The 25,399-nt window shown below is 53.8% G+C and overlaps 4 protein-coding genes across 8 annotated transcripts in view; 3 read left to right on the top strand and 1 right to left on the bottom strand.

Moving 5' to 3' along the window:
- The first annotated feature begins 887 nt into the window (after positions 1-887).
- On the top strand, positions 888-7,877 carry REEP4 (receptor accessory protein 4). Of its 4 annotated transcripts, none has more exons than XM_063311333.1 (8): positions 888-1,000; positions 1,339-1,407; positions 1,817-1,893; positions 3,929-4,049; positions 4,572-4,685; positions 5,476-5,608; positions 6,911-7,080; positions 7,220-7,877. In XM_063311333.1, the coding sequence occupies exons 1-8, from the start codon at positions 914-916 to the stop codon at positions 7,313-7,315; spliced, it is 867 nt and encodes a 288-aa protein (XP_063167403.1). In that variant the 5' UTR covers positions 888-913; the 3' UTR covers positions 7,316-7,877. The 4 variants fall into 4 exon arrangements, with proteins under 4 accessions (XP_063167403.1, XP_063167404.1, XP_063167402.1 ...); XM_063311334.1 differs by having other exon boundaries at positions 1,339-1,411; XM_063311332.1 differs by lacking the exon at positions 888-1,000 and having other exon boundaries at positions 1,197-1,411; positions 4,572-4,673.
- A 131-nt stretch (positions 7,878-8,008) lies between these two features.
- Positions 8,009-10,208, top strand: NUDT18 (nudix hydrolase 18). The gene is made up of 3 exons (XM_063311330.1): positions 8,009-8,186; positions 8,275-8,488; positions 9,259-10,208. Exons 1-3 carry the CDS (start codon positions 8,040-8,042, stop codon positions 9,858-9,860), a joined length of 963 nt encoding a protein of 320 aa, XP_063167400.1. The 5' UTR covers positions 8,009-8,039; the 3' UTR covers positions 9,861-10,208.
- Positions 10,209-10,253: 45 nt separating this feature from the next.
- On the bottom strand, positions 10,254-22,587 carry FHIP2B (FHF complex subunit HOOK interacting protein 2B). Of its 2 annotated transcripts, none has more exons than XM_063311313.1 (17): positions 22,494-22,587; positions 22,330-22,408; positions 21,864-22,033; positions 21,146-21,250; positions 20,833-20,955; positions 19,636-19,836; positions 19,285-19,481; positions 17,493-17,604; positions 17,272-17,348; positions 16,942-17,146; positions 16,137-16,306; positions 15,469-15,609; positions 14,303-14,393; positions 12,782-12,925; positions 12,300-12,440; positions 12,024-12,127; positions 10,254-11,513 (listed from the first exon to the last, which is right to left on the bottom strand). In XM_063311313.1, the coding sequence occupies exons 1-17, from the start codon at positions 22,542-22,544 to the stop codon at positions 11,375-11,377; spliced, it is 2,250 nt and encodes a 749-aa protein (XP_063167383.1). In that variant the 5' UTR covers positions 22,545-22,587; the 3' UTR covers positions 10,254-11,374. The 2 variants fall into 2 exon arrangements, with proteins under 2 accessions (XP_063167383.1, XP_063167384.1); XM_063311314.1 differs by having other exon boundaries at positions 12,818-12,925.
- Positions 22,588-22,598: 11 nt separating this feature from the next.
- The window catches only part of NDUFA10 (NADH:ubiquinone oxidoreductase subunit A10), a 30,948-nt gene continuing 28,147 nt past the window's right edge, over positions 22,599-25,399 (top strand). The window contains exon 1 of the mRNA XM_063311326.1: positions 22,599-22,698. Coding sequence (XP_063167396.1) covers positions 22,636-22,698 — 63 coding nt within the window. The 5' untranslated portion in view covers positions 22,599-22,635. The remainder of the gene's footprint in view (positions 22,699-25,399) is intronic.

The following is a 25,399-nucleotide window of genomic DNA, read 5'->3' as shown; positions in this document are numbered from 1 at the left end:
AAACACACATTACTGGACAGAACAAACGAAGAAGGAGATATTCTTGTACTCATGCCCTATTTGAAAGGATTCTTTGGGGTATCTATGGGCTATTGCAAGATCCAGGAAGGTGGTTTAGATGGGCCTTTGGTTCCAACTGGACACTTCTATTCCGCAGAGAACTTGGGGAAAACTCAAAACATTGCTATCATGAAAATTCAGCCTGCCTTTCACAGCAAAAATGTTGAAACTCTTTTAACAACAATCTTCTTCTAGGTGAGACATCAAGTAAATTAAATTAACGTGCTAAATACGGACGTTCTCAGTACTGGCCTCCACTCTTGGGAGCAGCTTGGCTTCGAAGTGGAGCACTCAATGTACCCTGATGTCAAGAGTCCCCTTTGAAGGAACAAGCGGCCTGGACGAGGACGCGCCGTCACGAAGGCCTTGGAGAGGAGGTTGGAAGGCCGGGATGTCTCTCCGCCCGCGGAGGTCGGAACGGGCAAGCCGCGGCCCTCCGTGGAAGCGGAAATGGGGCTCTGAAGGGGTCGACGCCTCCCGGTGCTGGAGAAGGCGCCCGAGAATCCGCGGCCAGCCAAGAAGGCAAACCGCTGCACCCTCGAGCCGTCAGCCCAGAGCTCGTCCGCTCTGGCCTTTCGCAGGCCCGGCGCTCGGGGGCTGGGAAGCGATGAGGGAGGCCGAGGGGAGGGCGACCGGCACGGGGGCAGACTCGGAAGGCCTTCCGGGTGAGGGCAGGTCATCCGGGAGGAGATCTGCCGGGTTTAACCAAGGCTTTCGCTAAATTCGACGGAGAGAAGAGGGGCAGTGTCCGCAGCCCGCCCAACGGACTGACCGTCCCGTCCGTCCGTCCGCTCTGGGCCACCCCCTCCCCGCCCCGATTGGCCGGGCGTGGGGGCGGGGATAAAGGCGGCCAATGGCGGCGCGCGCGGGCAGTTGGAGCGCGGCGGCGGCGGCGGCGGCGGCCCGAGATGGTGGTCTGGGCGCTGAGCCGCTCCGTGCAGTGAGTCGGGGCCGGGGCCGGGGCCGGGGCCGGGGCCGGGGCCGGGGCCGGGTGGGGCTCGGGCGGCTCGGCGCGGGGGCTGCTCCGGGCGTGGGAATGCTGCCGCGCCCCGGGCCGCTGGCGGGACCGGTGGGGCCGGTCGCGAGGCGAGGCGAGGCGGGGGCGGCTCCCGGGCGGCCCCGCGGGAGAAGCCGGCCTCCCTCCGTCCCTCCGCCGGCCATGGTCCTGGGCGCCCTGAAGACCGCGGCGCTGCGCTCCGGGCGGCGGGGCTGCCTGGCGCTGCTGGCCGGCGCGTATCGAGGCTGGCCGGCCGGCCTGACGCCGCCCTTCCGTTGCAGGCTGTTGCTGGGGACGCTCTACCCGGCCTACGCCTCCTACAAGGCCGTGAGGAACAAGGACGTCCGGGAGTACGTAAGTGGGGGCCAGGCCGGCTCGCGGCGCGCTCAGAACCCTCGTTTCGGGCCGCGGGCGGGGCCGCTCCCTGCAGCCCCGGAGGAGGCCGGGGGGCTTCACCCCCCAGCCTGGGGCCTCGCTCCGACCCTCGAAGGCCCGTCGCGCCGCCCTCCCCCCCATCGGCCCAGGGCATGGGGAAGAAGCGGCGCCGCTTCTCTCCCTGCTTGGTGGTTCTCGCTGCCACGGGATGTAGTTGCGAGGGGGAGAACGCCCGTTCTCTCCGGAGCCCTCCCGCTTGGCAGAGTGGTCACCCCATCCCCTAAGCCCCAGGAAGCAAGGAGCCAAACGAGGCTCCTTCGGGCCCCGCTCCAACCCGCGAGGGCGGCCCTGGACCTCCTGACGCCTGCTCGGGCTTCTTCTCAGGTGCGGTGGATGATGTACTGGATCGTCTTTGCGCTCTTCATGGCCACCGAGACCATCACAGATATCTTCGTTTCCTGGTGAGTGATTTATTTCTCGGCTCCAAGATGTCCGGAGGGTTTCAGCTAGACTCGACCGCCACCCCACCCAGGGGGCCTGCCGGTGGTGAAGGGGCGGGCAGCAGTTTGAATTCTAAAGCAAAAAGGAGCGCTGGCAACACCTTCAAGTCATGTCCCCCCCCCTTTCAAACTTTCAACCCGGGTCCTTGCACACTCCTGCTGGAAAGTCATTAACCTTCCACTGCACTTGAGGGGAGGGAACTGCTTTGGCCCCATTTTTTTCCAACTGATGGCTTGCCATTTCTACTCCATTCATGACTCAAAGTGATTGTTAGTCTTCTGTTGCTCACCCTGCTCTCTTTGGCTTGACCTACTACCAGAACTATTTGGCCAGCAGGATAGATACTGGATGAGGCAACTGGATACTGCTACTGCTGAAAAAATAAAATTCAATATTGTTGTTGACAGAAATCATGACAGATCCAAGTATGCTATTTACCTCTTTTTATATATATATTTCATTACATCTGTGTTCTCCTTTCAACGGTTTCCCAATTTATACTTGAAGTAACCTTTTCAGTAATTGAGCCTGAGAGGGAAAAAAGTCAGCTTAGTTGAATAAACCACAGTTGGCTGAGTTAGCACCCTTTTAAATCCTAAGTCAATCTCTTATTGCTTAAGGTGATGGGTGGGACTGAGACAACTTTAACTAGTTCTGAGCATGTTTGGAGGCAAATTGGATCTAGCCCTTTTTGCTGGTTTGGCAGATTCAGTTGCAGGATGGCCTTCGCAGTGAACCTGTCGGAGGGATGTTGTGGGGTCTTGCTCTGGCTTTTCTTGCTTGGGAGAAATTGACTGACTTGATTGGGCCAGGATCAAAACAGTACAAGTAGTCCTTGTTTAACAACAGTAATTGAGCCTGGAATTTCTGTAACTAAGCAATGTGGTTGTAAAGCAAGATGGCATTGCTTAGTGACAGCAATCCTGGCAACTCCCCTTGCCATCATTAAGTGAATTACTGGTTGTCAGCCTGAGCAGCCATCCCAATCCAACCTGTTTTGGGCTTGGTCCCTCCTGGCCCCGAACACTGCATTCAACTCCCCCCCCCCACACCTATCTCCCCCCCATCTCTGCCCTTTTGGAAGCCCTGCACCCTGCCTTGCAGAGTGGCAAGCAGACCTAGAACTCCAGCCTCCCCAGCCCAGCCATGTGAAGGCCCAGCTCACCCCCACAGAAATCCAGCCCAGCCACCATAGCAAGCTCCCTCCCCAGCCCGCATTCGTTCACCCAGCTGCCTCCTCTCCCAGTTCCCCGCACCAACCTTCTGACTTTTTCGCCCAACTGCTGCGGGAGAAGCAGAAGCGCCTGGCTGCCTTCACTGAGTCCTTTTTGGACCCAGCTTCTCCAGCAAATGTTTCCTCCACGTGGCTCCCTTCTGAATGCAAGGGAGGGTGTGGTGCAGGCTGGGGGGGCATGGCAAGGGTCAGGGAGGGTGCATGAATGGCTGGCATGAGCACAGAAGGGCTGGGGAGGGTGTGCAGGTAGGGGAAACTTACCCCAGCAACTTGCAACCTTCCCTGCCGGCTTCCCCTTTGACTTTCTGGGGAAGCCAGCAGGGAAGGATCGTGGGGCGCTGCAAGTAGCTGTAAGTGCAAACTGGTTGCCAAGCACACAGATCACAATCACGTGATCGTGGGGGTGCCAGTAGGGCCGGAACTCCAAGGACCAGTTGTAACCACCATTCGTTCAGCACTGTCATAACTTCGAGCAGTTGCTGAACGAATGATTGTAGGTTGAGCACTACCTGTAGTAACTGAAATGGCTACGGACAATCAGCGAATCTGCTTTTGTATAACTCTTAAGGGTTGGCAAAGGAGTGCCGGGCTTGCTTTCCTTCCCCAATTGTCTCTGAGTTCACAGAAAGGCCTTCCTCTAACCCTCCCTGGCTCTGAATACAGTCCTCTTGGTCCAGCAGCTTGCCAGGCAGCCCTTAAAGAAGTCAGCCAGGCCAACCTGTTGGGTGCTGCTGGCTCCATGGACACCTTTTTGGTTGCAGGTTTCCCTTCTACTATGAGATCAAAATGGCCTTTGTGGTGTGGCTCCTGTCTCCTTACACAAGGGGGGCCAGCCTGTTGTACCGCAAGTTCGTGCACCCCACATTGTGCAGCAAAGAAAAGGTAACAATCCTCCTGGTCCAGGCCACAGTCTTTGCAGAGCAGGTAGCAGGTGCCTGTTGAGACCTTTGTCGTTACCCACCTTATTTTCAACGAAAGGAACAGAGCATTCCCCAACTGTACCTTTAGAGGGCTTTTCTGCAGGTTCTGAGCCTGCAATAAATTATGCCAGCTTAGAACGTGCTACCTGCATTTTGCCAGCAAGGCAGAGTAGGGGGTCAGACCTGGGAGGAGGCCTCCTGTGGGAATAGGCACAGACAGCAGAGGATTTAGGGGTCTTCTCCTGGCAGTGGCCCAAAAGTAGCTATATCCCTGCCACCCATGCCAAGAAGCAGGAGGGAAAGAAAGGGAGAAATGGCTGTTTGGGTGCCAGACCTACCACTCCCTCCCCCCACCCCTTTCCTGCAGGTGAATGGCAGCTGGAGAGCACTTTCCTATCCTGTGGCAGGAGATGCGTGGGGAAAATGTGGAGGGGATGGTTCCTTTGATGCCCCTCCTGATCCTGTGCATTGTGAATTCCTGCAGGAGATTGACCACTTCATCCTCCAGGCTAAAGAGCGTGGCTACGAGACTCTCTTGAGTTTTGGGAAGAAGAGCATCAGCGTGGCAGCCACAGCAGCTGTCCAGGTGGCCGCAAAAGTAACTTCATGTTTCCTTTGCTCTGATTCCTTGGTGGGACTGCTCTGGAGGATAGCTTGGACCTCGAGCAGCAGAGGGGATTGAGGAAGAGCGGGATGCCACTGTGATCCTAGGCAGAAGACGAATTCATTCGCAGCACCGTGGGCCCCGCAGGCTATACTGGTATATTCTGTCCTGCAGCAGCAGGTTTCTCACCCCAAAATCACCTTTGGTAACCAGGCAGTACTAGGTTGCTTTCCTCCAGGATTCCATGCCCGGTTTGCTGCTTGTACCTATGTGGGTAGAAAATTTTGGGCTTTGTCTCCCAGACCTTGCTGGCAGCACGGCTTAGGATTTAGGGATGGCTTCTATCTCCAAGTATAGGCTGGCTCCCACTCTGGAGCGGGCTGGCACCTTATCTGGAATGGAGCATCCTTTCCGGCCCTTGAGAAGATCCCACCACAGAGGTTTTTGCATTTCTAAAACAGGCCATTTCATCTCTTCGTGCTTCTGGTGAATCCCCTAAAAAAAACCTAATTCACCTCTTCAGCCTTCTCTACCATATTTCCTCCCCCAGCTCATACAGGTTTCTCATACATGTAGTTTGGCTTAACTGCCCAGAGTCCCTCTTGTGGGGGGAGGTGGGCAGTGGCAAAATTTGATAAAAAAATGTATCAGGAACTGTGTGCTGACTGAGGAATCTCTCCTCTGAAATGCGGTGATTTCCCGTTTTTGGAGCAACCCCTTCCTTGATTCTGGGAGAGCAAATAAATGATCTTGCCCACCCTTTCCCCCCTTGTCTCCTGGTTAGAGCCAGGGTGCCCTGGCAGGACGTTTACGCAGCTTCAGCATGCAGGACTTGCGTTCCATCCCAGAAACAGCCACAATTCATTATTCAGATCCCCTCTATCTGGAGGAACAGGAGCTGTGCCGGCGACCGATCGGTAAGAAAACCTTTACTGTGGAGCTGTAGGATGTTTGGATAGGTGTCTAAGAAACAGCAAGTTCTCCGTGGTGACAAGGGTGCCTTAAGATGTAAAACCAGTTGGTGTTTCTAAAATCCCCTAAAGCTAGGTTCAAATAACATGGCTTTGGGTAGCTAGTAGCTCAGCATTTTGTGTCTTAGCGTGTTCTATGGACCAGGTTATCCCTTTAAACCACCCCATGGGTATTGGTTCAGGCATCACAGGTTATGCCAGCAATATTGCGGGGTAATCCATTTTGTGTGAACCCAGCCCATCAGTTGGTCAGATGTTACAGCCAGTGTGATGGATTGTGAAGGCCACGCATGCAGTTCTTGCCCTGCTATCATGGAACTGCAGGGTTGAGATTTCAGATGAGGGAGGGAATTCCTGTGCAATAGGAATCCTTTTGTAGATGTTTGTCACTTTTGCTACAGCTTTCAGTCTTGAGATGTATGTACAAATCTGTGTGTGTAATTTACCAGGGAGCACTGGCAGGCCAAAGGGCTGGAAGCTGAAAGGTGGATGGGGAGAAACTAACACAGTCCTACCAAGACTGAGTGGCTGTGGCTGTTGAGACTGCCTGAGTCTGCAGACCTGACATCTTTACTCCTAGATGGGGTTGCACTTTCCCATTCAGGAGTGGTGCACAGTCTTGGGGGCCTCTTGGACCCTCAGCTCCTACTGGAAGAGCAAATGGTAGCTGCAGTCAAGAGACCCTTTGCACAGTTCCATCTGGAGTGCAAGTTGCACCCCTTCCTGGATTGGGTGGCCCTTCAGTCACGCCCTTGTTACCTGGCAGCTCAACAACTGCACTGTGGGGCTGACCTTGAAAACCTCTCAACTGCTCCAGAATGCAGTGACGAGAGCAGCGGTGGGCCTGCTTTGGCATGCCCACCTAACACCCCTGCTTCACAAGTTGCACTGGTTGCCTGTTTGCTTCTGGGGGCAACTCAAGGTGCTGGTTATCGCCTATAGAACCCTACCTGGCAAGGGGCCTGGTTGTTTCAGGGACTGCCTATCTCCTGTTCTTTCTGCCTGGCAAGTAAGAGCTAACAGACTGGGTACACTCCAGGTCCCCTTGATCAAACTCTGCAGGGGTCTTGCTGGAGGTAAGTAATCTGTGCATTTTTCCCCAATCCTAACCTCAGTTTTTCTCGGTGGGGATCACCCATGCCTTCACTGAGTTAGGAATGCCGTGTACCCAGCTTCACGCTGGACATGCAGTGATAAAGGTTCAGCCAGTTGCTCTCTGAGTCTTGCTTCGGCCTGTTTGCTGCGTAGGGGGCAGGCTAACGGTGCAGCAGCCAGGCTCCAATAGCCATGAGGACTGCTGGTCAGACTCAGAACTGTCTGCCACTCCGAGAGGCTGCTGTGAGGACCTTGCTCTGCCTGAGCCACTGGGGAGGAGCCAGAGCCTGCGCCGGGTGACCAAGAAGCCACCAGCCAAAGAGGTAAAGAGGCCCTCAGGAGGACAGCTGCTGGGCCCGAGCAAGTCTGCAGGGAGCCCATTGGCTCGCTGTGACTAGGAGGAGGGACAACGCCTCACACTCATTGCACTCCCCAAACGCTGCTGGTTCGTTCTTTTGGCAGGGTTCTACTCGGGCGGTGCGAAGTCGTTTCCAGAAGAAGGTGCCAGAGCAAGACAGCCAGGCCTCCCGGGGAGAGGCAAGGCGGGCAAACCCCTGAGCTGGGGGTGAGGCTTCAGGGCCCTATTGCCTCTTCTGTTTTTTCCACAGCCAAATCGACCCAACTTACTGTTCAGTTTGGGCTGTGGAGAAGAGGGACCGGTGTCTCTAGCTGCCTTGGGGGCTGCAATTGAGCATCCGTGTCTTGTGCGGGTGAATTCCAGGACGGGTCCCTCCACATGCCGCCTCAGTGAAGTGACAGCCCTCTTCACTATTGTTGGTGCTGCCTTTTGATGTGTTCAGAGTCTCCAATGTAAGGGCATGGTGCCTGACCTGATGCAACAACGGTTTGCATGGGACATTAAGAGCCAGGAGCCAGGCATCCGCTTAGCCCACTTTGCTCCATCTCGGCCTGGAGTATCGGTTCGGTGCTACTGGTTTTGGGTCCCTGCGATAAAGCCAAAGCTGGGGAGCGCTACTGTGCCTCTTCCCCAAGGGTTGTGTTCCGTGCAGGAGCTTTCTCCTATTTTCCACTCCCTCTTCTGCTGGTGAAGATGCTGACTCGGGCTTGCTGGTACGCCAAGAGCCTTTGTAATTTTAGCCTTTGAATAAATACGTTTGTCCTGGGACTGTCTCCTGCTGCTCATTCGAAGGACCCGCCCGCGGGTTGGAAAGGCGCCCGCGGCTTTCGCAGGAGCGTGGCCGGTCGCCCGTGACGTCCCGGTAGGGGTGGGGCCTGCGCAGGCGCCTCGCTCCGCCCGCCCCAACGGTCCCGGGGCGGTGGGATGGCTGCGGAGGAGCTGGCGGCGCTGCTGAGCGGCGAGGGCTGGCCGGTGCCCGCCGCGGGCGGCTACGACCTGGGCGTCCCCGAGCCGGCGCGTCTGCGGGGGAATGTCTGCTACGTGGTGCTGGCGGTGCTGCTCAACGAGAAGGTCCGCCGGAGCCCCGCCCCCGCCCCGCGCGGCGCCCGCTGACTGCCCGCTGACCGCCCCCTCCTCCCTCTCTCTCTCCCGCGCGCAGAACGAGGTGCTGGTGATGCAGGAGGCCAAGCCCGAGTGCTACGGGACGTGGTACCTGCCGGCCGGCCGGATGGAGCCCCGCGAGACCGTCGTGGAGGCCCTGCGGCGGGAGGTGCAGGAGGAGACGGGGCTGCAGTGCCGACCGCTCACGCTGCTGGCGGTGGAGGAGCGGGGGCCCAGCTGGATCCGCTTCGTCTTCCTCGCCCGGCCCACTGGTGGGCGCGCCCGGCCCGGGGGGGGCGCGCGGGGGGCGGGCTCGCCGGGTCGGCTGAAATCGGAGGCGGTTTGGAGCCTACGCGCGGCTCGCGAGGCGGGGGCCGCCCCCTGCTGGTCCGGGGGAGGGGGAGGTCCGCCGGCTGGAGCGAGTGCGCAAGGCTGGTCCTCTGCTCGTATCCGGGATGCCGCCGCTTGCCTTAATTCCAGGGGAAGGGGTGAGTCTCGCAGGTGCTGGGGGGGTTGAAGAGCGCCTGCGAGACTTTGGAACTTGGAAGGCTCCTGCTTGGCCCGATGCTCTCGACTTTTAGCAGTCGTTAACATTCTTCTCCAAGCTGGCACCCCTTAAGCAAGAAACGTTTTCCCCCTTCCAAGTCCTTGAGAATATAACGCTTTCCTAAAATGCTCTCTATTCATTTTTCAAGAGTAACTGACTCTTGCAAATGCTAGTCTATTTTAGTTTTTTTTCCTCCTTAGGTCAATAAAGCTTAGCACCCTCTCCCGATACTGCTTTAGCTTTGCTCTAAGTCTGCCTCATGTGTGCTTTGCCCACATTAATCCATGCCTAAACTGCAGAATCCTAGCACTGATTTTTCTCTTGCCTTACCTGCATATTCCAACCCATTCTGCTAAAAGCAAAGGACACAATCTGTTCCGGAGCAGCACAAAGGCCACGTTCCAGCCCAGCCCTTGAAACAAACCACACGAGCGCCACCAAGCGCAGAGGCCTGTGCCTTGTCTAGCTACTTAGCTCTGACGTTGCTTCCTCTAGGTGGTACCCTCAAAAGCCTGCAGCAGGCGGACATGGAGTCCCTGCAGGCCCTGTGGTGGGACCGGGAGACGCCCACGCTGTCACTCCGCTCACGGGACATCCTGCCCTTAATGGACCTGGCTCTGCAGTACAACGCTAGCCCCCACCACCCTCCAGTGCTGCCCGCGGAGCTGCCATGTGCTTCGGTTTGCCAGCGATTCCTGCTTGTCTTTGCTGGTGGCGGCAATTCCTTGTGGGTGCTCCTGGGAACAGCAGGGACCCCACACCTCCCGATGGCAATGAGCCGCCTGTCCCCCCCCGAGCTGGGGAACAGGCTCTTCGTGGCCATGCAGCAGCTTCTCCAGAAGTGTGTGGCCCAACCCAAGGTGGATGTCCACCTCCAGGGCCTGCTCGGCCTGCAGCACCTCGGGAAGGAGCCAGGGCAAAACGATGGCATCTGCTTCAATGTGGTGGCCGCAGTCAGAGGCAACAGCCCACAGGAGCTGGGACCACCAGCACTGCAGGATCCGGCTTTCACCTGGTGGGAAGTGGAAGATGCAGCTCTGAAGAGCAAGATCCTCCAAAGGCTCCATGCCTCTTCCTTCATCCCTATTCACAGCTAAGGTTTTCCCAGCCAAGGCCCATGCCGGCAAGCAGAAGCTGAAGCTGCTGCCCCTCGACTGCCCCCGAGTCTGGCTGAGGAGGAAGCAGTGGTGACAGGACCAGCAATCTCAGGCAGGAGCCTTTATCCCCCAAAGCCCTGCTGGGAGCGTCCTGATGTCATACAATGCAAAGCGAGTCTGTGGCACCCCTTTTCCGGATGATGCAATTTTTCCCATAACTGCAGAAAGCAGGGTGAGCAGGAAAGACCTGGCAGTCCTGACAGCCTTTGGAGCATTTGCAGCTGCTTGCTGTAGCAGCCAGCCAAGCTTACGCACAGCTTAGTCAATAAACATGCCTGTTTCATTGTGGCTCTGCTGCGTTACTCTGCAGGGAGAACAGAAGGTAGCAAAAGATTCCCAGAACATTTATTTATTAGATGCACGCCCCATCTTTCCTTCCTCCAGGGGTCAAAGCAGTATTGCCAATGGCTCTGCTCAGCAAGGCTAGTGAAGGCAGGTTTCCCTTTGTTCACTATTTCAGGCCTAAAACCTAGGCAATACACAAAGATAGAAGAACACATCCAGACTTCCTTTCTCAGACATACTCATTGACTTTGAGAACTTTGGGACAGTCCTAGGAATAAGATGGTGTGGGCTTCCATTACCTTGCCACAGCAAACTCCTTGTTCAAAAGGCAACTAGGGGCCAAGTAAAATGGGCAGGATTAATCTTAAGACTGTGACGGAAAATACTGCAAAAACAAAATACTGGCACAGAACCTTCACCTTGGGTACATATGCCAAGAAAGGTTAAGTGGGCATAGAAAAGGGGGTCATTTAGCTGGACAGTCCAAGAGAAATAACCACAGGCTATGGCCAGCGAGTCTTGGGAGCCTTTCCCTGTAGGTCTGGACTCTGTGCTGCACTTGGAGATGCGATAGGAGCAGTGGAGAACATGAAAGACAGCACAGTTCATAGCAGCAGATCCCAAAATCCAAGCACCACGGAAAACCCTTCTTTTACAGGGATTGCCATGATTTAATCCCAATGCCTAAAACAAGCTGACAACAGCCCTACCTTTCCATTAATTGTAGAAGGTAAAAGTCCAGACGCTTTATCTGGATTTCTTTGTTCTTGAGGAGGATGCCAAGAAGACCCCCAGGATTTTGGGCTCCCCTTCAGAAGGCTGACAAGGGTTTCCGGGGCTGGCAAACTGGGCCAGGCACTGGCAGGCAGACTCCCCAAAATCACAGCATGATCAAGGGGCATAAGGGAAACCATTTCTTGCCTTGCTCAGGGAAGGGGAACTGCACTGGGGCTGCTGATGAAGCAACCAATTGCTTCTCATCCCAAGTGTCCCTGCTGTGACTCCTCGTTTGGAGCCACTTTTATACCAAGAACAAGGAGGCAACCGCTGCTTTTCTCTACACACGGGAAGTCGCCTATGGTGCTGCTCTTTCGTTTATAGGTGAAAGTCCACAGCTGCAGAAAGCCCCAGGGAGGTGTGGGAGCCAGTGTGTCAGAGGCCCAGACTATTCAGCTGGGTGAAGGGGCGCACTGCTGACTCCCCCCGGTGGGGCCCCTGAGCACAGACTTGACAAAGACGATGGCGGCCAGCTCTTTGCAGAATTCCTCCAGCACAATCACCCCCTCCAAGAGCATCTGGTGGCCAATCCTGTAAGGAGATTGATGCAAGGCAAAAAAGGTAAGTTTTCCTCCTCTTGTCCACTGTCCTCTCCCCGCTGCCCTGGGGGAAGATTCTAGAGAAAGCTCATAGAGGCCTCTACACAGGAAAAGCTGCTGAGAGCAGGCTTAAGGCCCATCTGGTTATCCTTACTGCTCTCCCACTGGCAACCAGAGGCCTCAGGCTCTGCACACTTTCTCCAGCAGAGGTCAGTGTGTTTGAGAGCACCTGCTTCTATCAAGGTGAGGACAGGGTCCAGACTGACACCAGCTGTTCTCTGGGCCACAATGGGGTAATTTTCTGTCTGCCAGATGGACTCTGGTGCAGCTTTGTCTTGGGGAGCCAAGAACAATCGTATTGCTTGATGCCATCAAGTCCAAAAGAGTCATGCAGGCAAGTGCCCAGGGGGGCCTGAAGGTGCCCCAGCCAAGTTGCTCAGCAAAAGCTGAGCCTTGACACAAACCTAAAAAAGAACAGCCCTCCCCTCTCTGGCCCACTTACGGCTGCTCATCTGGCACCAGCCCCATTAGCTTTCTCCGGACCAGTAGCAAGTTGGTGGGGAAGTCTGTGATCCGATGGGCTCTCTGCATCAGGCTGCTGACCACCTGGCAGGAGAGAAAGGATGAACAGGCAGGTGCAGGGAGTGCAGCTTCATAGCAGCAGCTGGAGAGGACATGGCTAGGCCCCTCTTGATGCGTCTGCAGGAGCTCACTGCTCTGCCATACAACGCAGCACCCAGTTTTCCACCGTGTCCCCAAGTCACAGGTCAAAAGTTACCCTGATCAGCACTGAGAAGAGGGTCCTGCAGCCAGGGGCCAATGGGAGGTAGGGGTCCAGAAGATACTCATGGAGGTGAGGGTGAGGGAAGAGGGCCAAGCGAGACAGCACTGACGTCACCTGTAGGTTCACTGCATAGGGCTGCCATGGAGGAGAGAGCGAGCAAAGATGTAGGGCTTCTTCATTCGCAACCTGCTGCGGGCTGAGCAGCAGCAGGGCTCCATCACCCACCCAGAAGAAAAGCGGGCAGAAGGAAGTCGCTGCCTGTGACACACACCCACAACAATGGTTGTGCTGCACCATGCTTCTCGACTATAACAGGACAGGGGAGAGGCCTGGAGTGCTCCAGGACCCCTTTTCCTTTTCCTTGAAGCTGCCTCCCCACAACAAACTGGGGATTCTTCCCGCCTTGCTCTCTCGAGGGAAGCCTCTACATTAGAGCCTGAGGATGTTCTCCCGGCCTACTTCCCACAGGAACCTACCTGGTGTAAGATCTGGGCCAGCCGATCAAAGAGTACCTGCAGGAAACGGCCCTCATAAAACTGGGGTCCCGCAAGACTGCTCTTCTGGGGCAGCTGAACCCGGGGCCACTTCCAGTGCACAACATTGGCACAACATTCTTGAAACTGCCAGAAGAGAACTGGTTGGATCATGGCTGGTCTGGATGTTTATTCATTTATCACAAGGTTTTACATGTTGGCCATTTCCATAGGACATGAAGAGATTTACAAAAACAAGGAGTGCAAATACCGAAACCTTCTAACAGCCAGCACACCATTAGGCACCACTCAATGAAACAGCCAGGTTTTAAGCGACCCACAGAGGAGGAAGGACGCTGCACCGCACAGGCAGCTACAGAATGCTCCCTGCCACCAGACCCCAACATCTTTTACTTCACCAGGGGTGGGGGCTTTGGAAATCCCAGGCCAGATCTTGTTGGGAAAGAGTCCTGTAGAAACCCAAGAGCCAACGCTTTGAACCAGACCTGGAAGCAAACGGGCCACCAGCTCAATGACCGCAACGTTAAGTATTAGGCAGCTAAATCTGCAGCCTCCAGTTGGCAGATGGGCTGCTGCTGTGCTGTGGACCACCGGAAGCTTCTGAGTCTTCAGAGGCAGACACATCTATCATGTGTTGCAGCAGTCAAGTCTCCCCGATCCAGGTAAGCTTGCAACTGGTGCACCAGCCAGAACTGGGCAGAGGTGGCCACAGCACCCACCCTCTGCTTCAGCACAGCTGGAGGTCCAGGCAGACCCTGAAGCTGCAGAGCTGCTCCTCATAGCGCAACCTCGCAGCCCTTGGAGCCGGGGGCAGGGCCAGAACCGTCACGCAGGGATTTGCCCTGATCTTGTCTGTGGCCTCCAGGCACCCGGGCCAGGCTTCCACAGCATCCCTGGCTCATCCCAGCAGAGTGACCATACATCGGTGGGTATTGTCAGTGTACCATGGGCACCTCACCCCAAGAGGTACCAGGCAACCTCTACCAGCGGTTTCGCATGGATGTTAAATGGCCCGGGGGAGGACTGAGCCCTGCAACGCCCCACACCAGCTGGACTACAAATTTCAACAAGAGCTGCCTGATAAGAGCGAGCAAAAGCACTGGAAGGCCGTGCCTCTGGGCTGCAACCTTTGCAGGTGCTCCTCCGTAGCCAGTGGGACTGAATGCCACTAGAGGGCACCCTCCCTCCAGGTCCTGGCAAAGGTCAGCCAACAGGACGACCAACTATGTTTCTGTCTCATACCCAGGCCTGACACTCTATTGGAAAGGGCCTCGAAAATTCATTTCCTTAGAACCCTCGGCTACTGGAGCACAAACATCCTCCCTTTTAATGGTGTGCTGCACTGGGTGCCTTTTTTTAAAAAAAGAGGCAGATACAAGAGAGGGACCAGGAGACACAGAGCTATTTCTGTTGCCGTCAGACAGGACCTATCATTCCAGTTAACGCTGGGCCACTGGAGTTCTTATTTAGGATGCGGCATGGGGAGGGTATCAAAGGACTCACCAGTACTTCAGCATCGTGGACATAAGTGTCATATCCTGCCTCCTCCAGGTACGCTGAGGTCTTCACCTCACTTGGCACTAGGCAAAGGAAGCTGGGAAAAAACCCAGGAAGGACAGGTTTGGGGCAGCTGGAGGTCAGAGCTCTGCAGACACTGCTCCCTGCCTGGACACACCTCATCCTTTCTGCCAAGCAGAGATGCCCACTTTGATCTTGGCAATGTTCTCACCATATCCCAAACTAGGTGGGTCACTTCAGGCTCCCTGCTAGGTGAGCTGTACCTATGCTGAATAAGATCTCCAGAGTGAATGGCAACCAAGCTGTGTGCTGCACAGGTGCCTTCCCTCCGAGCATCACCAAAAGCCAGCTCTACAGATGCTGGGTTCCCTGCCTGCCCACCCTTCTTCAAACATTTTGGCTACCAGGAAATTTGCAACTCCCCTCCCCAGATTTGCTTGCAAAACCTCAGGGAGTCAGAGCCCAGAGTTTGAGAAATGCTGGCTTGAGGCTGCAAATCGCTGCAGAGGACAGCCACATGAATCCAGGAAAAAACTACTTTAAGAGGCTTCTGAAAGGGGCTTCATGCAGACCCACAGTTGTTCCCAACTGCATTTCTGCCATTTTCAAACCTGGATTTTAACAGAACCTAATATGTATGTGTACACGTATGTGTATATATATGCCTAACTTAGTTGCTCCATTTAATAATATTAAATATGCACTAGAAAAAGATGCCCCACAAAATCCAGATGGCTGCCAGTGGGTGTAACTGCAAGGGGCATTTGCTGGCAGCTTGGACAGAATTCTTAGAGCAACTTTTTGCTTTGCCATTTCTTATTCCTTCAGATTTTCTATATACTTGTAAGTGCTCGAGGATTTGGGAAAATTCTGTTATGATGAGAATGCTATAGCTCATCCTAATCCAACCAAATAGGACCCTAAGTGGATGAAATTTAAAACCAACATGCACGTGGATGCAGCTTCATTTCAAGCTTCTGCATAATATGTTCTTATGCAACACCCTTCTGATGTTCATAGCTGCAGAGTCCCAAACTCGGTTCTCCAGACAGTGCATCTCAATCGTTGGTGGTGCTAGACTTGCTTCTTCATGTTCCAAATAGGGATGCAAGCAACTGCCTCTCCCTGCCACTGCTCTGCAGGAACCATACCTGCTGACCACCTCCTTCGCATCCCCAGGCCCTTCTGGCCAGCTGGCCTGTTCCTTTGTGGCTGAAATGGCTGGCTTGCTGGGCCTCTGGAAAACAGCTGCTGGAAGCCCATCTGCAAAGTAGGGATCTTCTTCTAGGTCTCTGCAGGGATAGGGAACAGGCCAGCCTTGACCATTTTTTCAGAGTTACAGGCTATGTTTTCATTTAAAGAAACAAAAATCTTGACGTAGACCAACTTCTACATTACTGCCTCAGGAAAAGGAGAACTGATGTGCAGCATGTGCTGTCTGTGAATCAGCCCTGGCATCCAGGCTCACCAGCTGCTGCCTGAGCACAAGAGGAGGTCAGACCACTCCAGCAGGACTGAAGGAGATCCTCTGGTTCTGACTGTGAGCAACTGGTTTCCCTCCTCTCTTTCCCACACCATAGCCTTAGTCTGTGAGCTAGAGGGAAGGCTCTGTACCCTTGTGGTGAACTCTAAACAAATGCCAGCACTGTATCACTGGGAACCATAAAAGTGGTTTCAGTCCATTGAAAATGGCCCACATAAAGAAAAAGAGCCAGCCTGGTGCTAAAAAGCATGCAGGGGTAGCAAGTGCCCCGCCTTCTTCCCATGTGCAGGTGCAGAGGACATGAGGTGCCACCTGCTCCTTCTCTAAGCCACTTACAGCCCATTTTCACAGGGCTCTTGCTCATGGATGGTAGGTTCTTCCTGCCCAGGTGGAATCCTCAGGATGTAGCTACGGTCCTCCAGATGGCACAGCACCAGGCTCTGCAAAATGTGCTGATCAGGAAGCTGAAGCAGCTCTTCAAACAACTGCAGGGTGGCCATGCTGATCTGCAGCAAGGAGGAAAGTGAAAAGCTGGGCCCAGCGAAGGAGGCCTGCATGGCTCCAACCACTGAGCTAAGTCACTCAGGTCATGGACACTGTGGGTTACAGCCAGCTGCTGGCTAGTTTTCTGGCCATGCCCTGCTACAGCTTACGTCAGGGGAAAGACAGTTTCCTCCCCTCTAGGGCACTGGAGTAAACTGGAGTCTAAAGCTCGACCGCAACTCCCAGAAGCTCCCAATCCTCAGCCAGAGGCACAGCTGACTTTAGGCTTAAGACCTCCCTACAGAAGTGCTTCTGTTTCCTTGCTGACCACTTGCAGCTTCTAAGCTGCAACAGAGAGCACACCCCAAGCCCACTTCTGCCCAGCCAGCCATGCTCGTCAGACAGCGATCCCTCCCCCCAATGCTCATCTTGAAGCATCAGCACCGACCTCCATGAGGAGGGAAGAATGCTTTGCATATTCTCTCAGGCGCTTGTTGCAGAGCCAATTCCTGGCATCCAAAACACTGATGGCTTCGAGTCCTGGGGGACAGGGGGGCTATACTTGTACTGCAGCTCTTGCAGAACTTACATGGAATTGGCAGGGGGTCCATCAGAGGCCCAAGCCTGACCCAACTTTCTTCACATAGCTCTGGCTCACCTCATCAGATGGGTGGCTGCAGTTCTCAATCAGGTGTAAGCAGAGGCTGGGTGCCTGTGGCTGCCAGGCTGAATCTCTGAGCCTGACAGAGTCCATTTCTGCTCCCAGCACAAACCCAATCAGCTGCCGGAGGAGGGCAGGAGCACGAATCTGCCTCACCAGGCCTGTCAGGATGGCTGTTGAAAAGAGAATCCCAGATTCTGACCTGCCAAGAAAGGACATGCTGAGCAAAAAGGGCTGCCCCTTGGCTGCGGCTTTGACCTGAGCACCGCTCCTGGCAAGGCGGCACATACAGTCAAGCTGGCTGCTGTCCACTCAGCCCAAACTTACATTTGCAAGAGGTGAGGCTGCAAGGTTTCCAGGAAGAGCCTCTGGCCCACGGTTTCGCTCACAGCCTCTCCAATAACCTGATGGGGTGCACAGGCACAGTCAGTCCAGTCCCCCCCACCCCACCCCAACTACACCTTTGTAACCTTGAGGCCAGCAAGCAGGCCAAGGCCAAGGCGGCAGAGGAAAAGAGCACAGAGAGAACGTGGGGAAAGTTTTCTTACGGGATGAGCCTCTCTTGCGAGACAGTCACAAAAATCCAGCCAGCCAAAGAAAGCCTCAAGACTGCATTTTTCTGGAAAGGAGATTTCTTCAGCACAGGTGTCACCCTGAAGCCTGCAAGGTCAAACAAGGGGAGGCTCAACCCAACCACAGCTGATCACGCTGGCCTCCTTTTGCTGGGGGTGGGAGAGAAGAGGGACCGAACGCAGGGAAACGGATGGCAGAAATTTTCATCAGGAAGTTAGCCAGATGAATGATGGGTTTTTAGTCATGTTTTCTTCCCTATAAAGTGTGTGTGTGTATGTGCCAGGCAGACACCCTACAGCTGGCCCTCAGTCATCCTACTAAGATATCTTTGCAGTCCATGTCTGATCTTGAACCACTACAGCATGCAATTTGCCCAGGTAGCCATTTTTTGAACTCTGACCCAAGCCCTTCCACTGGGACTTGGATTTGCAACAGGGGTAGCTGCTGAAGAGCAAAATGACAACAAGAAGGTTGAGAAGCCAACGCCTTCTTGAGTGGGTGGCAACGTAATCTGTCTCCTGATGAAATTTCTGCAGGTCTTTGCAGAATGTGAATCTAGCTGTTATCCCACCTTTTGAGCAGTAAACATTCTCCAGTTCTCAATACACTTCCTGCGTAATGCACTCAGTAAAAAACAAAAACCAGCTGTCAGTTATTACCTAATATCGCCACAGGAAGCCTTAAAAAAAGTGGGCACATATAGGCTAAATACATGTAGTCCTCCACTTACAACAGTAATTGGGACTGGAATTTCCATTGCTAAGCGATGCAGTCCTAAAGTTCAACTGCATCGCTTAGCGGCAGCAATCCCTGCAGTCCTGGTTGCCGTCATTAACCGAATCCCACAGTCATTAGGTGAGGCAACTTCCTGCCAGCTTCCCACAACCAAAGCCAGTGGGAAAGCTAGCAGAAAGTTGCAAGTCCCAGACTGGCAGGCAGGCAAATGGCTGTGGCTGGGTGGAGGAAGAAGCGGGGGGGGGGGTGCATGGAGGTGTGGGGGAGGCATGGTGAGGGTTGGCAAGAGTGCGAGGGGGAGTGAGAGGTGCAGCGCAGGCCAGGGAGGGTGCAACGGGATGCACAAGAGGCGCTGCCAGGGTCTGAGAGGGTGCGCAAATGGCTGGCGTGGCATGAGCACAGAGGGTCTGGGGGAAGTTGCACAGGTGGGGGAAACTTACCCAGCAACTTGCAACCTTCCTTGCTGGCTTCCCTATTAACTTTCTGGAGAAGCCGGCAGGGAAGGTTGCAAATGGCGATCATGTGACTGCAGGGTGCTGCAACTGGTTCTAAGTGCAAACTGGTTGCCAAGCGCCCAGACTGCAATCACTTGACCGTGGGGGTGCCGGGACAGCCAGAACTCCGAGGACCAGTCATAACCACCATTTGTTCAGTGTCGCTGTACCTCTGAATGATCACTGAACAAATGGTCGTATGTCAAGGACTACCTGTACACATGACAGGCTCGCTTTACGATCAAGCAGATTTGCAAAATGTAAAAGCTTACTTAACATACCTTGTTACTTTACAGTTTGCTATACTACACAAACCCAGAAAATGGGTTGATTCAGTAACAAGGCGAATGCAGCCACAAGGCATCACGGTAGATGTGAGGGACAGCATAAAGGCAAGAGAATCTGGTACAAAGATTTTGAAAACTAAGAGTGGAGAAATAAGGAGACAACTTTATAGTGATATTTTGACTTAAGAAAGATAAAGCTAGACCAATTCAGTGGCAGAGATCTTGGGTTCAACATTTTAACAGTTTTGTACCTCCACTGAACTGGTGGAAGTGCAGCAACATCAGCAGGGTTGATGGTAGCAGGGATGGCACTGTAGAGGGTGCAGAGATGGTCAGATACCAGAAGGCACAGCATGCTGTCTTGGGCCAAGGCCCGGGCAGCTGTTGGGTGGTCCATACTGGTAAGAAGCAATAGGTTCTCCTGGGCTTTTAGCATAACCTTCTTATTCTGCAAGGTGAAAAAAAAAACAGTTCCTGCAGCATCTCCTCCTGTAGATGCTCAGTGTGTGGAAGGGAAGAGGCAGGGAGAGAAAATCTCATCCCATCTCCTCTAGCAGGAGGCAGGCCTCATGCACCCCAGGGCTATCAGCCCTTGTAGTTACCTTGCTCTTGCACAAGCCAATTAGAGAAGTCACCACATTCGGCACAGAAGCAGCGGGCTCCACGAGCGAAGCCACACCCAGAGGTTCCTCTGGACACAGCCCCCTGCCCTGTTCTTCAGAGGAGGGCAGGGGCCGGCCAGAGGTCATGCTTGGCTTAGCTGTCAACTCCAGCAGGCCAAAGTTCTGGCCCACATGCTTGCCCTTGAACACAAAGGGGAGAGGAAGGAGGAGTTCAGGCCAGGTTCCCCCCAAAAGCAGGTCAATTTATGTTGACAAATCAAGAACAACAATAAGCTCAGCCAGATAACACTCCGATCTTCCAAGAATAACGGCTGCTGGAGGTAACAAGAGACCCTGCAAACAAAATGGACTGGTAATATTTCCTAAGACGAGTCATCTAGAAATACTGAATCCCCACAACCAAAAGGGAAAAAAAATGCTTTCAGTCAATGCCACCCAGAACACACGTGCTGTGAAGACTGCTGGTCCTTCCTATTCAGAAAGAGTCAGGGTACCGAAAAACCCTGTAAAAACAGATGACTGGAGGACATTGGTCTGATCCAGGCCTCTGATCTGAACCAGCCAACGGTATCTTCTGCTGAAGTGGCTGCTTCTGCATTCCGATCCAACTGGGATCCATTCCAGTGGACTTTATACAGACAGCAGCCCGCTACACCTCTCAGAACTGAAGCAGGCAGGCACTAATGACAAAGAAACCTTTCTGCTCCCATACTGTGTTGGACCGAGGTTAGGCCCTCTGAATTGCATAGCTTGGTCCTGCCTAAGGCTGCTGCTGCAGGAAGAGGAGCAGCCGCCGCCGCTGCAGCTGATTTCCACTTGGTACAGTCTTCTTCTCCACATTCATACCCACAGGCAACCAAGCCCTGCATAATCTGCCCCTGTAGAGGAACACAGTGATGACTGTGGAGAAAATATGTGGAGACAGTTAACAAAACATGAGCTCACCCAAGAAAACAAGACAGTGTGAGAAAGAAACCTAACTGCTTTGCCTTGACTCTCTTTGGCATAAGAGGGAGGGAAGGGGAAATGCTGTCAGGCATTCAAGGTTCTGTTATTATAGCATGTACCAATAAAGTAGAGTTCTAGTTATTTCCTGCAATGTCTGTTTCCTGCCCTACCCCCGCAGGGCTGTCACACACATTGTGAAAAGAATTGGCACCTCCAACAATCCTTTACCTCCAGGACATATGGTAGGAGAGCAGGTTCCTGCCTGATTTTGGTACACAGAACAGCAATAAACTGCAGCATTTCCTTCTCAGGCTCAGGGTCCAGTGCATCACCCTGAAGCTGAAGAAGTTTCTGCAAAAGGATTGAAAGGTGGGGCAAATCAGTAAATAGATGCTTTAGAAATATCCAACAGCCTTTGAACATGGATGCATTTTCAAGTCACCATGAGCTAGCTCCCATGATTATCAGAGGCCAAATGATACAGATTTGCTTTATTTTCAAAATGGACCCAAATTGCTAAGCCCCTAAAAAAGGCCCTCACCTGAACAGGCCGGTAAACATTGAAGTAATGCAAGAGAGGGCTCTGCATCTTCCCCAGCAGGCGACTGAAAAAGAGAAGCACCTGTGACCTCATCCCTGGAGGATACTGTGGGAAGCAGAGAAACAAGGCCAACGTTAGGAAAAGTTCCTCAAAGCTTCTCTAACCTTTTCATCATCAAAAATGTTCAGGGATTCCAATGACTATATTACTTTGCTAACAGTAGCACAATGACAGTTTGCTGAACATTAGACCAAAAACAAATATCAGGAAACAGGTACAGGCTGCTTACAATCTTCACACTGTTTACCACAGATCATTATCAGTCCTGTGGCTCTGAAGCAACTTCTTTTGTAGTCTGTCTCCCAATGTATGATTTGGGAGCCACCTTGTACAAATAAGTTAATTGCCTTACTTTGATAAATAATGAAATTAGTATGAATAAGACTTTGCAAAGCAAACAAAAATGCAAATGAAGCCACAGTAAAAGATTTATCTTGATAAGTCACTCTTTTGGAAGAAGAATGACCTATATTTAGATGCAGAATCCCAGAAAAGAGCAGAATTTGGAAATTATGCCAGAGGCCAGAATATGAAAGGAATTCCCCAATAGGAAAATGAACGTCTGAGTTATGATGAAAAAGCCTCAGGAAACTCTCTGAACCACCCCCAAATCACGCTGCTGTCATTCCTGACGAAAGGAAGGAGATACAGGAGCCACCTCCGCCTTCCCCAGAGTGCTGAGCGTCTCCAGGATTTTGTGCTGCAGCAAGTATTCCAGGCAGGGTCCTGTCTCTCCTTCCGGCTGCTGCTTCTCCTCGTAGACTAGAATGTCCAGCATCTGTTTTAAGTGCCAAGGAATATCCGTCTGCTTTGCTGGCTTGTTTTCATCTTGGGAAAAGACAAAACATCATTAGCATCATATCTGGCCATTCTTAAAATCAGAGTCGCTGCTAAAGGCTCAGCATTTACTACGGGGGGAGAACATCAGCCACGGCCCGACCGGGATAGTAAAGCAGATTTACCCTCCACCGCCGGACACTCGGCAGATGGGGCCACAGATCCCCTCCCCCACCTCGGACTAGCCTGGAAGGCAAGCGGACCCCGCCCGGTTACTATTGGACGGCAAACCACGAGGAAATCCCAGGGCCGGAGGCCGGGCGGAAGCATCCGGTACGAGAACCTACCTGAGGCCTCCAGGTAATAGTGGGTGACGCCCTTCCAGTGCTCCGTGAAGGCGGCCGGCAGGTCGAGGCGCGGCTCCTCCTGCAGCGGGCGAGAAGGCCCCGTCAGGCGACCCCCGCCGGACCTCCGCCCCCCCGCCCCCGCTCCTCCCCGCAGAGCCGCCCACCGTGTCCACGGCCCGCTGCAGGAGGGCGCCCAGGCGGCCGAGCAGCGCCATGGCGGTGACGCCATCCACCCGCGCCCCGCGACGTCATCTGCGCGCGACGGGACGCGACGGGCGGAGCCTAGGTCGCCGCTGCCCGGTCGTTATGTCCTTGGTTGCTCTGCTCTGCGCGGGCCGCGCCCGGTGGTGGCTCCCCGCCGGGAGGCTGGTGAGGAGGGGGCGGCGGCGGGGGGCGGCGGCGGGGGGCGGCGGGGGGCGCTTGGCTCGGCCCGGTTCGGCTCGTCGGCCGGCCAGCCAGCCAATTGCCGGGGCCCGCAGCGTCTGAGCTCAGCGAGGGGGCGGCCGGAACGCATCTCGAAGGCCGAGAGCCGCGTCGAACAGCGGAGCCGGAAGCGTCTTTCCGACTCGCCCGTTTGATGGAGAGGCGCGCGGTGCTTACTGTTGTTATTGTTATTGTTGTTATTCGTTCAGTATGTGCCACCCGACTCCCAGCTGCTCTGGGCGGCTTCAAACCATTAAAAACCAAGTTTCATGTAGATGCTGAAATCGAGCGGGGAGAGTGGAATCCTGAGGCCCTCCACAAAGGAGGGGCCAAGGAAGCATCTCTCCCCCAACCAACACTGACGCTGTCAGCCCTTCAAGGTAGTCCAGACCAGAAAACCAAAACCAAGAATACTAATATTACCTTTATTGCAAGGATACAGTAACAGAATCTTGCAAGTCTGAAAGTGCTCCCCCCTCTTTCCATTCCCAAAAACTAGGGAGGGTCAGTTCTGAGATGCTTTCTCCACCCCCATTCCTTCTTTGGACTCCGATTTCTCTTATCAGACTCTTGTCTATGCTGTGGCTCTTCCTCCTGTCTCTCAAGGTTATTCTCACAGCCCATTACACTGGCCCTGGAGAAAGGAAAAGAATCACCATAGAATGGTGTCCCCAATCCCCAGCCCGTGGAGGATGGGATACTGTGGTTAGCAGTATTGCAAGTCGCTGAGAGGTCAAGGAGCTCAAGGAGTGAAGTACTGAGGGTGGAAGCCAAGGGCCAGACAGCAGGACCACTTTCAAACAGGAGACCCAATGCCCCAAGAGCAGTCCACCCCTGGGTTCCTGCCATAGCTCCCTCTCCCATCACTTCTGAGATGGTGCCCTCCCCATGTTTCCTCCCAGGCCACATATCCCAACCTCTCCCCCCCTTACATACAGCAACTCAGTCCCCCCAGTGACTCCCCCCAAAACCTTGCCCCCACCTCAGCTGCACCTGCTAAGCAAGTAGTGGTCTTGGGTTTCAAGCCTCAGCAGAGGAGATCACCCAGGTTCCACCCACAACCCCACCCCTAAGATGGGACACTCATGCTCTCAAGGGTAGAAAGGCCAAGGGAACCCCACTCCATAGAGCCCCACCCAGCCAGGGTCCAGGTAGCCAAGTCCCCCCCCCAATTCCCTGCAAGCTAATGTCCAGGGGGACTGGTGAGGAACCAGACTGCCCAGTTTACCATGTCAGCACCTCCACAGTCTTTGCTGCAGCCTCCCTGGGCCTGGTGGCCTTGCTGCAGTCTGTACAGGCCTTATCAGACCCAGCAGCCTAGTCATAGCCCTGTCCAGGCCCTGCAGACTCACTCCAGCCCTCCTCAGGCCCACCACTGTCATCGGATCCAACAGCCACACCTGAAGTGCAGCCCCAGTCTCAGTCCCAGCGGACCCAGTACAGTGCCTCTGTCCTTCAAAGTCCAGTGCCACCACCAATTCTCAGGGCTCCAAGACTGCCATAGTGGTTCTCTGTCACCTCCACAGCCTCCACATCCCTTGTAGCCGTCAGCTCTCACGCTGGCTAATAAGGTTCTTGCCCTGTAACAGTAATATTAATTGCTTGCCCTTGACAGGCAGAATAGGTGCCTTCTTTGTAACTGACATGAAGATTCAGGCACTTACTTAAACCCTAAAAACTGACAAAGATGTAAGTATTACATTAGTTTAAATAACTCAGCGTAGGTAGTAAATAAAACTATTAAAACAATGACTAATAGACTGAAGTAGAAACCAAAATTAAATAAGCGAACTATGCAAAGCATAACAAGAGAAATCATTCATTTTTGTATAATTTTTTATAAAATGCCTATGGCAGTTTACAATCAAAACAGAGCAGAATAACCAACTGATGGAAGCAACTTTCATAATATAAAGTGGTCCTAAAATCAGCATCAAATGCCCTGTGGGAAAGTAAAGTCTTGACCTGTGCTGTATGGGCCAAGCAATAAGGGGCATCCAAACAGGGCACAGCCACAGAGATGATTTATTAATGGGCTTCATGAGAGTGGTAGCTCTCATCGTGCCTTCTCTCAGGCCAAAGAAACATGCTGCCTCTTGGCTGAAAAGACAGCCCTGTAGGCACCCAACACCAAGCCATGTAGGATGTTAAAGGTCATCACCATCACCCTGATTTGAGCCCAGAAGCAATCCACTAACTGATCAGCAACCATAACACAGGTAGAGCACTGCTAAATCTGCCAGTTCCAGTGAGAAAATGGGCCAGCCCCTACATCCTGGGCTACTTGAAGCTTCCAGGTTGTCTTCAGATGCAGGCCTGTGTGAAAGAGAAGAAAATCAACAGAGGTAGCTAACCAAAAGGTTTATCTGAACTCCTTTCAGCCAGGAATCAGACCTGGATATGGGACTGAGACAGCAATGACTGAGCTCTTGGATTACCTCTGGCAGGAGTGGGATGCGGGTAGTGCATCCATACTTTGATTAGCATCTGAGTGGAACATGGGGCTAGGTGGGCTTTCTTAGATCCAGGTTACCATCCTTCTGAATTGTGTGTTAACGATTTCCTGGGGAATGTGCTGACCTTATCAATCCTTTGGTCAATCAGGTTGTTGCATAAGAATTTCCAGCCATGCCATCATGCAGCTAAG

The sequence above is a fragment of the Candoia aspera genome, chromosome 9, assembly GCF_035149785.1.
Source record: "Candoia aspera isolate rCanAsp1 chromosome 9, rCanAsp1.hap2, whole genome shotgun sequence".
NCBI classification, from domain to species: Eukaryota; Metazoa; Chordata; class Lepidosauria; order Squamata; family Boidae; genus Candoia; species Candoia aspera.
The sequence above is the reverse complement of the archived record's forward strand: the minus strand, read 5'-3'. Positions and strand labels throughout refer to the sequence as shown.

What these genes read in the sequence shown, in the direction of transcription:
- REEP4 (XM_063311331.1), top strand. Translation starts at nt 1,220, where the DNA reads ATGGTCCTGGGCGCCCTGAAGACCGCGGCGCTGCGCTCCGGGCGGCGG. An exon ending in ACAAGGACGTCCGGGAGTAC is followed by an intron (nt 1,412 to 1,816) that starts GTAAGTGGGGGC and finishes GCTTCTTCTCAG; the next exon opens with GTGCGGTGGATGATGTACTG. An exon ending in GCTGTGCCGGCGACCGATCG is followed by an intron (nt 5,609 to 6,910) that starts GTAAGAAAACCT and finishes TTTGCTGCGTAG; the next exon opens with GGGGCAGGCTAACGGTGCAG.
- NUDT18 (XM_063311330.1), top strand. Translation starts at nt 8,040, where the DNA reads ATGGCTGCGGAGGAGCTGGCGGCGCTGCTGAGCGGCGAGGGCTGGCCG. An exon ending in CGGTGCTGCTCAACGAGAAG is followed by an intron (nt 8,187 to 8,274) that starts GTCCGCCGGAGC and finishes TCCCGCGCGCAG; the next exon opens with AACGAGGTGCTGGTGATGCA. An exon ending in CTTCCTCGCCCGGCCCACTG is followed by an intron (nt 8,489 to 9,258) that starts GTGGGCGCGCCC and finishes TGCTTCCTCTAG; the next exon opens with GTGGTACCCTCAAAAGCCTG.
- FHIP2B (XM_063311313.1), bottom strand. Translation starts at nt 22,544, where the DNA reads ATGGCGCTGCTCGGCCGCCTGGGCGCCCTCCTGCAGCGGGCCGTGGAC. An exon ending in TTGGCTTGTGCAAGAGCAAG is followed by an intron (nt 19,482 to 19,635) that starts GTAACTACAAGG and finishes TTCACCTTGCAG; the next exon opens with AATAAGAAGGTTATGCTAAA. An exon ending in TCCACGATGCTGAAGTACTG is followed by an intron (nt 12,926 to 14,302) that starts GTGAGTCCTTTG and finishes CTCTTCTGGCAG; the next exon opens with TTTCAAGAATGTTGTGCCAA.